The sequence below is a fragment of the Rhinopithecus roxellana genome, chromosome 13 (genome assembly GCF_007565055.1).
Source record: "Rhinopithecus roxellana isolate Shanxi Qingling chromosome 13, ASM756505v1, whole genome shotgun sequence".
NCBI lineage: Eukaryota > Metazoa > Chordata > Mammalia > Primates > Cercopithecidae > Rhinopithecus > Rhinopithecus roxellana.
Window position 1 is genome coordinate 115,612,001 of NC_044561.1, and position 12,051 is coordinate 115,624,051.

At 43.9% G+C, this 12,051-nt stretch overlaps 1 protein-coding gene across 1 annotated transcript in view; it reads right to left on the reverse strand.

Annotated features, from left to right (window-relative positions):
• Nucleotides 1-12,051, reverse strand: part of PTPRT (protein tyrosine phosphatase receptor type T) — an 812,457-nt gene that overhangs the window by 185,835 nt on the left and 614,571 nt on the right. The window contains exon 14 of the mRNA XM_030915349.1: nucleotides 1,646-1,702. Coding sequence (XP_030771209.1) covers nucleotides 1,646-1,702 — 57 coding nt within the window. The remainder of the gene's footprint in view (nucleotides 1-1,645; nucleotides 1,703-12,051) is intronic.

Here is a 12,051-nt window from a genome sequence, read left to right on the forward strand (position 1 = left end):
ATGTTTGCAGTGACACACTGGAGTACAGGTGTCCATGGCAGTACAAAGGCAGAGACAAAACTCACCCATAATGGACACTCTTTAGGCTCAGCCCCAATCTCCTTTACTGGGCTGGTATGACTACTCTCCAGGTGCTGTAGATGCTGGCAGCAAATGGCTCACAAATACCTCCCTTCCTAGAGAAGTACCATTAGGCAAAAGGGAACCACTTCCCCAGGATGTAATGCATTCCCATGGCAGCCCACAGCCAGTGGCTGACCAACACCATGGTACAAATATTGGCCCCCTTGCCTCAAGGTGGGACCAACTCTTTAGTACATTTCCTGCTCCACATCTCCCCTTTTCCCAGGGCTCAGGCAGATGCAGGTCTCCACATCCTCCCTTAGCTTTGTCCTCTGCCATATCTCATCCTCCTCCCTTTCTTCTGAGAACACTTTGCAATGAATAATTTGCACAAGAATCTCCATCTCAGTCTCAGTGTCCAGGGAACTCAACCTAAGACATTCACTAGCAGTGATGTCTCTGAGTTTGGGAAAGGGGGTGGACAGGAGTGAACTATGAAGGTACTGGATGCCCAGACTCATGTCATCACTGCCTGCTACACCTTTTCCACCATGATAAAATGACCATTCAGGCATTAGCAGACTGGAGGCCATGGTCTGGGCAAGGACTTTAAGAGAGGTGACAGTTAAAGGTTTGAAATCTCCAAGAAACTTCCCATGGATTAAAAAGGCACCCTGCAATAAAGAGGTCTCTAGGTTGGCTTGTCTTTTGAGTCCCACAATGGACATCGACCTCTCACATGAGTGGCTCTGCGTCCTCTGAAGAATGGCACACATTCATGTGAAATGAGCTCCACCTACAGTGTACTTGAGGAAAGGGGCTGGTATTTACTTCAAACAAATATAGACTCTGGACTGGGCATACCCATAGCAGCTCCTTTGACATTTATTATCTTGTTTAGTCTCAGAGGCCTCTGCATGTGTACAGTCTACAATGTAAATCGTGCCCCATAAGGGGTACGTGGGATTATTCCTGTCTAACAGATAGGAAAAGTTGGGCTGATATGGTGTGGGTAAATTGTCAGGACAAATGGTAGACCTGAGATCATAGTGAGAGCTTCTCATTTCCTAGGCACAGAATTGTTACGTCAACTTTTTCCCAAACTTAGATCACAGCTCAGCTGTTACTTCCCCTGTGAAGCACTCCCTTGGCTGCACATGAGTTTGTTGATTTTGAACACCATGTACCTTTCCTTTGTAACACCACTCAAAGTGGCAAATTTATTTGTGTAGGTTTTTGACCAATGGCTGTTTCGTCTCCTGGAAAGGCATTGGAACATATCTTCTTTTGCTCATCATTGTACATCTCAGTGCCTAGAACAGTGCCTGGCACCCAGGAGGTACTTAGTAAGCATTAGTAGAATGAATGAATAGGTGAGTGGACAGATGAGTGTATGCATAGATGGATGGATGGATGGGTGGATGAATGAATGAATGTGTGGGTTGATGGGTGAATGGGTGGAGGGATGAGTGGGTGGGTGGGGTGGAGGGACTGCTGGTTCCTCTCTGGTGCACCTGGCCTGGAGGACCCACTAAGCATGGGCAACTCTCCCCTCCCACCCGCCCAGGGCTCTGGTGATCACCTGTGGTGAGGAGGCAGAGTGGAGTCCCCGGGGTCACCTGGGCGCTGCCCATTGGTGCTGACCACAAGGAAGCCAGTCCCCAGGCAGCATGCAGAAGAGAAGGAGAGAAAGAAACACACATGAAAACGTGCGGCACGGTGAACAAAACTGCAATTCTTGTGGCTCTGAAGAGCTCACACTAAATAGCAAAAGAACATCATGATTTAACAAAACAGGGCCTGAAATAGATTTTTAAAAAATGAAACAAAAGTAAGAGGCACCACTTATCAAGCACCCACGACATGCCAGGTACTTTTCTGGGTGCCTCACATATAATGTTTCTAAGACTTAGAATAACCCAGAAAGGTCAGTATGATTATAAATAAATCTGTCATTTTCCCACCAAAACTACTTCTCCGTTAGACTTCCCCTTCTGCATAAATGGTGCCACCATCCACGTAGCTTCTCAGTCTAGACACATGGGAGCCCTCCTTTTTTCTGATGTCCCTCTTATAATCAATCACAATGCTTTATTAATTCTACCCCAGAAAAGCTCTTGAAGCTGCTTCCTTCTCTTTAATTTCATTCTCACTTTGTTCAAGCTACCCTTGTGTTTCACATGGATTATTTAAGCAGCCTCCCGTCTGGTCTCTCTGCCTCTGGTCTTGTTCCCCTTCAGTCTTAGTCTCCATCCTTCAGTTGAAATACATCAGCGCTGCCTCGTTGTCCCCAAGGTAAACTTTAAACCACCTCACCCAGCCCACAGGCCCTCCATGATAAATCTCCTGCCCACCCCTCTGGTCTTGTCTCTCTCCACTACCACTGCCCACCCGGTCCCAAGCATGATAAACAACTTTCCGTTATCAACAGCTCCCCTCCCCCCACCTTCTTGTATGTAAGCCTTCCTTAGGTGAGTCACTTTGCATGGGATATACTCCCTACTGCTTCTTCACCTGGCTGACAACTGCTCATCCATCAGGTGTCAGTTTAGAACTCGTTACCTCTAGGGAGTCTTTAGTATGTCAGTGGATCTGGGACAGATGCCCCTTCTCGTCTTCCCATAACACCCTCATCTTCCTTTCTTATTGCAATAACATCACTGTATTAGAAGTGGATGCCTTCTCTTAAATCTGTAGTCTCCCTGAAAGCAGACATGGTGTTCCATTTACTAGTGTTCTCATGTGGACCTTGCATTGGGCCTGACACATAGTAGGTATTCAGTGAATATTTGTTGAATAAATGAATGAATGAATGAAGAAATGTTGAATCATAGGATCTGTAAAACTTGTTGAAGGTCACAAATTGGTAGAGGTTGTATTCAAACCCTGGTTTGTCTGGCTTTAATGTTCCTGTCCTTTCAAATCCACCCCTCACCTCTCTAAAGAAAATCATACAAAAGGTTGAAAGGTGTTTTAGGCTTGTCCAGAGACTGCAGCTTTCTTCAGTGGTCCGTCAACAAAACTGCAGGAAGTTCTTATGCAAAATTGAGAGAGTAGAGTATTCCAGACCAACTGATAAACAGAAAATACGTAATTTCAAAAATAACACAGATGGCAAACTTGATCAACAGCCATGAAATACTATAAAATGTAACCACCAGTAAATAGTTATCATAATACTTCTCCCTTAAAAAAATGAAAAGTTTTGCTATTTTAAAAGCACAATTTAAGTCAGGGGTCAGCAAACTATGACTTGTGGGCCAAATCTGGGCCCCCACTCCCTGTTTTCTGTGTAGCCATGAGCTATAAATGCTTTTTACATTTTCCTAGTGGTTGGGAAAAAAATGGAAGAGGAGTAATACTTTGTGACACATGGAAATTATATAAAATGCAAATTTCAGGGTCCATAAACAAAGTTTTATTGGAACACAGCTGCACTCATTCTTATACATATTCTTATACGTATGGTTGCTTTGGAGCTACAATGATAAACTTTAGTAGTTGTGACAGAGACCATAAGGCCTGCAAAGCTGAAAATATTTACTATCTGTCCTTTTACAGAAGAGTTTGCTAACTCCTGTTCTAAGTAGCTATTTTTTAGTTGTTGTTGTTTTTTAACCCCAATGCTCTGAGGTAGGCAGGACAAGGACTGTCACCCTCACATGTCAGTAAAAGAAATGGAAGCCTTGAGAGAAGAGATGACTTACATGTTTCCACTTGGCCCCCTTCAGCAGCCTCTTAGGTGCTCTCCCTTTCTGTAGTCTCCTCCCTTCCTTAATCCTCCTTCTCTGATTCATTTTCTAAACTATAACTAGGGTGTCCTTCCCCAAAAAGGCAGTCTGCTTAAGTACTTCCAGAAGCTCCACTAAGGACAATGCTTTTACATGCACATACACACACACGCGCACACACACACACACACAGAGTGGGGCTACACAGAGTCCTGGGTGGCCCCTGATCACTCCTAACCTCATCTGGTCACACTGGCCTGCTAGCCATCACTCCTTTGCCTTGTCCCATTTAAATTCAGTGGCATGCTCTTTTGCCTTCAGTGATTTGCATACCTACTCCCTTGGCTTACTTGACTTACTTTCCAACCTTGTTCAACACGATAATTGTCACTCTTCTTTCAAACCTTAAGTGATCACACATTCTGAAATAGAATACCCTAAGTTGATTTATGTCTCCCTTCTTGCCCACCAGGGACATCCTGATTTTGCATTGATGACAGCCCTTATTGGACTTATATTTATTGGTTGGCTTTCCCATGAGCTACTATTTGTTGAGTGTTTCTTATAAGCCAGGTATTATATTAAGAACTTTTGATATATTTGCTTATGAAATTCTTACATTAGCCCTGTGAAGTAAGTGATTTTATTTATTTATTTATTTATTTATTTTTGAGAAGGGGTTTCATGCTTGGTGCTCAGCACAATGGCATGATCTTGGCTCACCGCAACCTCCACCTGCCAGGTTCAAGCGATTCTCCTGCTTCAGCCTCCAGAGTATCTGAGATTACAGGCATGCGCCACCATGCCAAGCTAATGTTGTATTTTTAGTAGAGACAGGGCTTCTCCTGTTGGTCAGGCTGGTCTCGAACCCCTGTCCTCAGGTGATCCGCCCACCTCGGCCTTCCAAAGTGCTGGGATTACAGGTGTGAGCCACTGCACCTGGCCATAAGTGGTGTTATTGTCATTGGTTTATAGGTGGGGAAACAGAGACACAGAGTAGTTTAGTACCTTTTCCTATCTAGAATCAAACACCATCCAAATCTAAAGATGATGTTTTTAACCACTAGAGAATGTGGGATTACATATTAATACTAAGTTGTACTCAATACATGCTTACGGAGAAGTAAATGAATACATAAAAGTCTGATTTGGTATTTTTCACTCACTAGCTATGTCATTTGGAAAATTACATACATTTCTAAATTTTAGTTTCTCCACTTGTAAAGTGGAGGTAATAATTATCTCATGAAGTCATTTTGAGGATCAAATGGAAAAGAGTTAAAGCCTTAGTTGGGTTGGTAGGCCTAGAGGAGGTGCCTCCCCACTCCACCCTCCGGGTCTACAACCCATGCTGTGCAGAGCAGTAATGCTGAGCTACCTGGGGTAGGAACAGAGGGACAGCTGGATAAGTGCAGGAATGGGGAGAGATTTTTCTAGTTGGTAGGCAGCATATAGTGGGATGGATCATGGATGTCAGCAAAACACAAAAGGAGGTAGAAACAGAAAAAGGTCCTATTTACATGTATGGTTCTAGAGATGTCTCATGTTTACCAGTGTCTGGTCCATATCTCTTTGGGCACAGGAAAGAGTTCCAGTCAACTTACAGTTGTGCTGTTATCATATAACTCTCATCAAGGCCATGTAAGTGGAAGTGGCGTGAGTCATTTCCAAGTGACATATTTAAGATCCAAATTACCACTTCCATGCTTTCTCTTCCCCTGCTGAGGGGTTCTTTGAGACCACATATAATCTAGATGGCATAGCAACAAATATGCCTTTGTGGTATTAAGCTCCTGGGAGCTGGGTATTAGCTTGTCATGGCAGCAAAGCCTAGCCTAGCCTGACTAATCCAGTTGGAGAAGAGGTAGAGGTCTCTTGCTTTCTCCTGTATCACCTGGTCCCCTGACCACATCAGGTTTTACTTGAGGATTCATTACCCTTCTCTCTTTACTGTTTCCAGGCCCTGTTCAGTGTGTGTGTGTGTATGTGTGTGTGTGTGTGTGTGCGCGCACACGTGTGTGTGTCAGCCTGCAAAGAAGGAGCTCAGAATGCCGAATGCCTCAGACTTCCCTTCTGACTCTTGTCCCTTCTAAAGCAATCATTGTTGAGTGCAGAGAGATGCTGCTGGGCTGCAGATGGCCCTGGAGCAGACAACCCTGAAGACAAACTAATTTCTTGGTTTATTAGCTTCAATATGTTGTAGAAGTGAAGAAAGTCGAGGATTTCTTGGGCCACCTCACTTTCTGCTCCAGGACTTAGCTTGAATACTCCTGGAGACAGGCCAAAGACCATTACATGCTAAATATTCTATTATCAATTATTACTAGAAAAGAGGCATGGGAAGAGGTTAACAAATAGGTAGGACACAGAGCATCCCTCAGTGGTCCACGAATCTCACCTGTGTATGGTATTAATAAGATTCAAAGTGGTACGATGGAATCAGATCTGATTTCTAATTCAGAGGAAAGTTGAGTTCTTTATTTAACCCCTTGAGCCTATTTGGCCCATCATTAAGTAATAATGATGATCACTATTTATTTAGTGTGCCCTAAGTGCCAGGTTTTACTTCTATTATCACACTGCAGCCTTGTGTCAGCACACAAAGCCCTGTGACTGGCACACAATATGTGGTTGATTTTTGCAATCCCCTTTTAAGCCCCCTTCAAACATTACATTGAGATCCCATCAATGGGGTTTAAAATCTCCAATGAGCTTTGTTCTCTTTATTTATAACCTCTGTCTCCTGCCTACCCCAAATGTGTTCCTTCCCTGACTCCCAATTGTAAAAGTCCCCATTTTCCCTTTAGAAGATGCAACTGCTTTGCAATAACAGACTTGCGATCAAGTCAGCTCAGGTGTCTCAGATCTGGAGTAGATAATTCTTATTTCTAATTGAGAAAGATGGATTGCAACTCCCAAGGTACATGCTTGAATGGCAAGAGTTAGTCCTCACTTGTTTTTCTGAACTCTGTCACACCAGCTGTTGTCTTTCTGAGTGGGGTATGGAAGTGGGGTATGGAAAGGGTGTGTGTGGCGGGGGAAGTTTGAGCGCATCTAGAGAGTAGCTAAGAGGGAAAGCAAAAGGTGAGACAGATGTGCCAGCTGTTGTAGCAAGAGAAATATTAAAGAAAGGGTTGGGATATTTAAAGGTCATCTGTAGGCTATTTTATGTGTACTTATGAGATAGTTCTCTTCCTCCATCTTCTTGCAAAACCTTTAGGAAAATCCATATTTTTCCACTGATATTTTAGGACCTAGAAGACAGTGGGTGAGAGCAAAGGGGGCCACAAGTCAAGAAGAACTTGTTACACTCATGTAACTCTGAGAGCCCCAATCCTGGAAAATGTATCTCATGGGACTCAGCTTGGGAAGAATAGCATTGCCCTGCCCAAACCCTCCAGCCACCCAGTCTGAGCTTTCACCTCCAAAAGTTTGACAAGATGTATAAAGACTGAACAACAATCAAGAGTTTTCCAATAGACTGTCTCACTGGTGTCTTTCGTCTCACAAGTGATTTCCCATTATGGCCCCTACCCTGGTTGCTCTAGCTAGATTTGGACATGCTGTGCTCCTGGGTCCCTCCCGAAATTGCTGGGCAGGTGGTGAAGAAAGGACAGTGTCACAGTCAAGGCTAGAAAAGGGATGACCACAATCCTATACATGTCCATAAAAGAATACTACTGCTGTGCAGGATCTCATCTAGAGACAACAACCTATCAGTGAAAAGGTCAAGTACTGAAAAGTGAGGCCAATATCCTCCTGTCCCCTCTCAGTTTCTTCACTTTGGATCTGGCCGGTATCCATTTGACAAATGGCTGATTTGTAGAACTGTACAAGCAGTGACTAGAGTCTGGGCTTTGGCTTTTTCCTTAGAGAACCGAGAGAGAGGATCTGTGCTTAGGAGGTCTGGGTCTCCAAGTCCCACATTAGAGACTCAGAAAGTAAGGAAGAAAAAAAGAAGGACATATACATATATATAAAATATATTACATATATAATTATATATTATGTTCTTGAATACTTGGTAGAAAGGACTACTGATCTCAGGCTTAAAAGTGAAGAGACAGATTTGTAGATTTTAACTGACTTGTCCAGGGTCTAACAGCTAAATTTTGGGGGACAGGATTTGAATCCAGGTGTTTCTAGTTTCCAATTATTCCACGCAACCTCTCAAGGAAGCTTTTTATATAAAACAGAATCTTCCACATAAGCTTGTATCAATGGGAGTGGGCATTGCCTACTGATAGCAGAGGATTCTCACACCACCTGTGGCTCTGATTCTGTGGATAAACAAGGCATGGACACATCACTGCTCCTCTGGGCCCCAGTCTTAGCATCTGCAAAATGAGAGCATCTCGCTGAAAAATGGCTATGTAGTGTCCCTGCTGGTCCCTGCAGGAGTGAGAATCCATTATGGAGAGAGGAGAGGAAAATGCTGGTGAAATGGTTTACCTCAGGCTTAGCTCTTATGAAAAGAAGGCATATTTACAAAAGACCAGCGCCCAAACCTCTTGCCTGTCAGTGTTGGAACAATGGCGTTAGTCCATAGCTGCCACCAAGCAGAACAAAACTACTGGTGACACTGGCCCCTCATCCCATGCTTCATTATTCTGGAGTTCAGCTTTCAGCACCCACTCCAAGGGAGTTGTTTTAATGGGATCGTTAGAGAGTGTTTACTAGATTAAAACTGTGGCTGTCTTCTGCAAAGCAACTCTGCAAATGGCTTTATGGGTTTCCGGGTTTATTTTGTCTCAATGACTCGGCTCAGTTTGCAAATCAAATCAAAGCTGATTTTTCTAACTGCCACTCGGGCGCACCCAGCGGGAGTCTGCAGAGCCAGCTGTGTTCCCTTGACGGCTGGCGCCAGAGACAAGACAGGAGTGCTGCTGCCTGCTGGCAGCCAGAGTGGTTCCACCCAATGGAAAGAAGCAAGCATGCACCTTCCTGACCCTAAGCAAGGCAGGAGGAACAGGTCAGAGGAAGCAAATTTCATTTTCTGGAAGGAGAAATGGTAGACAGAATCCATTTGACTTCAAGAACTGATGGGCAGGAAAATAATAGGGAGCCAGTTTGGACTCATAACACAGAAGCCCTCTCAAACTGACGTGTCCAAAGTGTGAAGCAGCTCCATGGTGGGTAGAGAGATCCCTATCACAGCAGGAACAGAAACAGAGACTGGCTCGCCTTCTTGTTAGTGCGGATTGCAGATCCCATAGTGGACCCTTTACCTCTGTCAGTTTTACTCCTACCCTTTAAGAGAACAGTCCTGACATGTAACTTGCATTTGAAAAAAATGAAGCCATGGAAGAATAATGACCTGTTAGTCATCCACTCATCCATCCATTTATCCATCCATACATCCATACATCCATCCATCCACCCACCCACCCACCCATCATTTGTTCATCCAATGCATTTCATTGAGTACCAGTATATGCTAAGATCTGGGAATAATACAACAGTGCTCAAAATAAGCACAGTCTTTGCACTTACGTCACTTAGAGTCTAGCAGGGAGATAGACATTAAACATGTAAGCAGACTATATATATACATACACACACACATACATATATATGTATTTGTAAGTTGTGATGAGTGCTATGAAGGAAAAGTACAGGGTTTAGTGAGAGTGGAAAATTGGGGATAGACATTAAAATAGAGGTCAGGATGGTCTTCTGAGGATATAAGGTTTAAGATGCCATCTTAAAGATACTTATCTGTTAAGATATTTATCTGTTAAGGAGACACATATGGAAGCCAAAGCATTTCAGAGAGAGAGCAAGATGAGCAAAGGTCCCAAGCTTGGGAGGAGTTTGATGTGCCTGAAGAACTGAAAGAAGACCAGCGTGCCAGAGTGTAATAAAAGAATAAAATGATAGAAGCTTAGAGGAGGCTGGAGGGAGGAAGGGGTCAGATCATGCAGACAAGACTGGTGGGGTAAGGCCTGTGGGTAAGAAAAAGTAGCAAAATGAACAGATGAGTGCAGGAAGGGAGTCACGGGGAGAATTAGGAAGACAGGACATCAATGGGTAAGAGAACTTGGATGGAACTGGGCATCAGTTTCTCAAAGGGGGATTGACCAATGTAGTTCTAGAATTGAACAATTAGGTCAGAAACAATTTTCCCTTGGCCTGCTCTGTCTCAGCCAGAGGACATGAATTGAGATACTTGGGTACCTCCTTTAGTAGCTGCAGTCTGGGGCATCTTCTACCAGATGGGATAATGTACCTCCCATGGGAAGGGTTATTTTCTCTCTACTTGAGCATTAGCACCTCTGAAGTCTAAGTCCCTACCCCAAGCTTCCCCATGATCCATTTTCTCAAGGATCACCTTGAGCACCTGTGGCTGACATCTTCAACCTGCTGCCTATGTTGAGCCCATCCCTCATCTTCCAAAGGTAGGCTATACACTATTAATGGTTCTAAATGATTCCCCTGCTCACTCGCCCTTTCTAACATTTCCTATTTTAATGATAAGAACAAAACCTGACTTTTAAATTGCTCTTTTTTGCTCTGTGGCTTTCTATTGTCTTCCTTTCAGAGTCTGAGTAATAGTTTTAAATCCAAACCATTACTTAATGCCTGTTTACCCACTGGCTGCAGTTTTCTCTCTATGGCTCTGATCAGATCGATTCCCAGGTCTAGAGTGTATCAAGCAAAGTGCTCAAAATGTCTTTTAGCTCTTATATTCAAGGCAATTTCCTTACTTTTTGCTACCCTAATCAAATGTCCTTATTGGATTAGGTGGTAGTATCCTCATAAAAAGGGGAATTTTGAACACAGTCAAGCACACAAGGAAAATGTCACATGATGGTAAGGCAGTGATCAGAGTGGTGCTTCCAAAAGCCAAGAAATGCCAAAGATTTGCCAGCAAACCACCAGAAGCTAAGAGACACACATAGAACAGATTCTTCCTCACAACACTCAGAAGGAACAAAGTATGCAGACACCTTGATTTCAGACTTTGGACCTCCAGAACTGTGAGAAAATAAATTCATGTTATGTAAGCCAACCAATTTGCAGGACTTTGTTACGGCAGCCACAGGAAACTAATACAGGTCCATTACTTTGCAACCCTCCAAGCTGGGCAGTACTAAATTAGATTGAGTTACTAGTAGCAACATTACAGAAAGAAAAGGGTTGGAGACACATGCTGGAGTCAGGTGTGTATCTAATATTCTTGTGTAAGGGGCACTAGGCTTGGGGTCAAGTTAGAATGATCCTGAATGAGTGCTTAGGGCTGTTGTTACAACTGGCAACCATCTGGTCATAGACACTGGCTGGACTCTTCGGGGTCAGGGACCAGACAGCAGCAAGTTGCTTCATCACCAGAGTATTGGCCTCGAGTCTGACATATGAACTTCAGGGTCTGGATGCTTTCCATCAGACCCATGAAGCAGATGCCATGATGACAGAGAAAGGGAAGAGCCTTGGAGGAGACTGATGACCCATCTCTGGAACTCTGTATCCTTCCAAAGTCTGTGGGATTCTCAGTATCTTCCTCTGTTAAAAAGAATACTGTTTTTAGCAAGTCTGCCTAGAGAAAATTTGATCCAGGTGGTTAGGAAGGGATGGGATAAACAGAATATTGATTCCCAGCTTTAGGTTCTTGATACAAACTCCTCACAGGCAGTGGACAGATTTATAATAGATAGGGTTTGCCTTTAATCAACCCTAGATACTCTAAGCATAGTACCAGGCACCAGGTAGACACTCATCAAACACAGGTCTGCTTCCCTTTGTCCTACGCTCCCAAGCATCCTTCTAACCTGATGTGGTGAGAGGGGATAACAGAACAGTGTCCAACTGGCATTCTGTACTATCTGGTTCTCTGCCCCATTCCCAAGTGCCACTGGAGCCCCATTTCTGTGGGCTCAAGTGTTAGATCTCACCGAATTAGAAAACCAGGATGTGGATGCTCAGATTCCCCAATACGCTGACCTCTCAGAAGCCTGCCTGGGCTTGGACAGCCGGGCATTCACACTCATTCATGCATTCCTGTTCTTTCACACATGCTCACTTTACCTGCATACACACTCCATTCGCTTAAGGAAAGATGGTAAAAGATGGTAACCTAAAGCTCAGACAAGAGGGGAAGCCCTTATGCTAAGGAGAGGGAGAGAACTCTTCTGTCTGGTTCTTTAAATGTCACTGCAATTCTCCTGCACATCAGCAATGCAACTCTAGAGAAGCCCAGCAGGGTGGGCTTCTATGCCTCTGAGGACTGCAGTCCTGAAGTTTTCAGGAGAGTATAGTT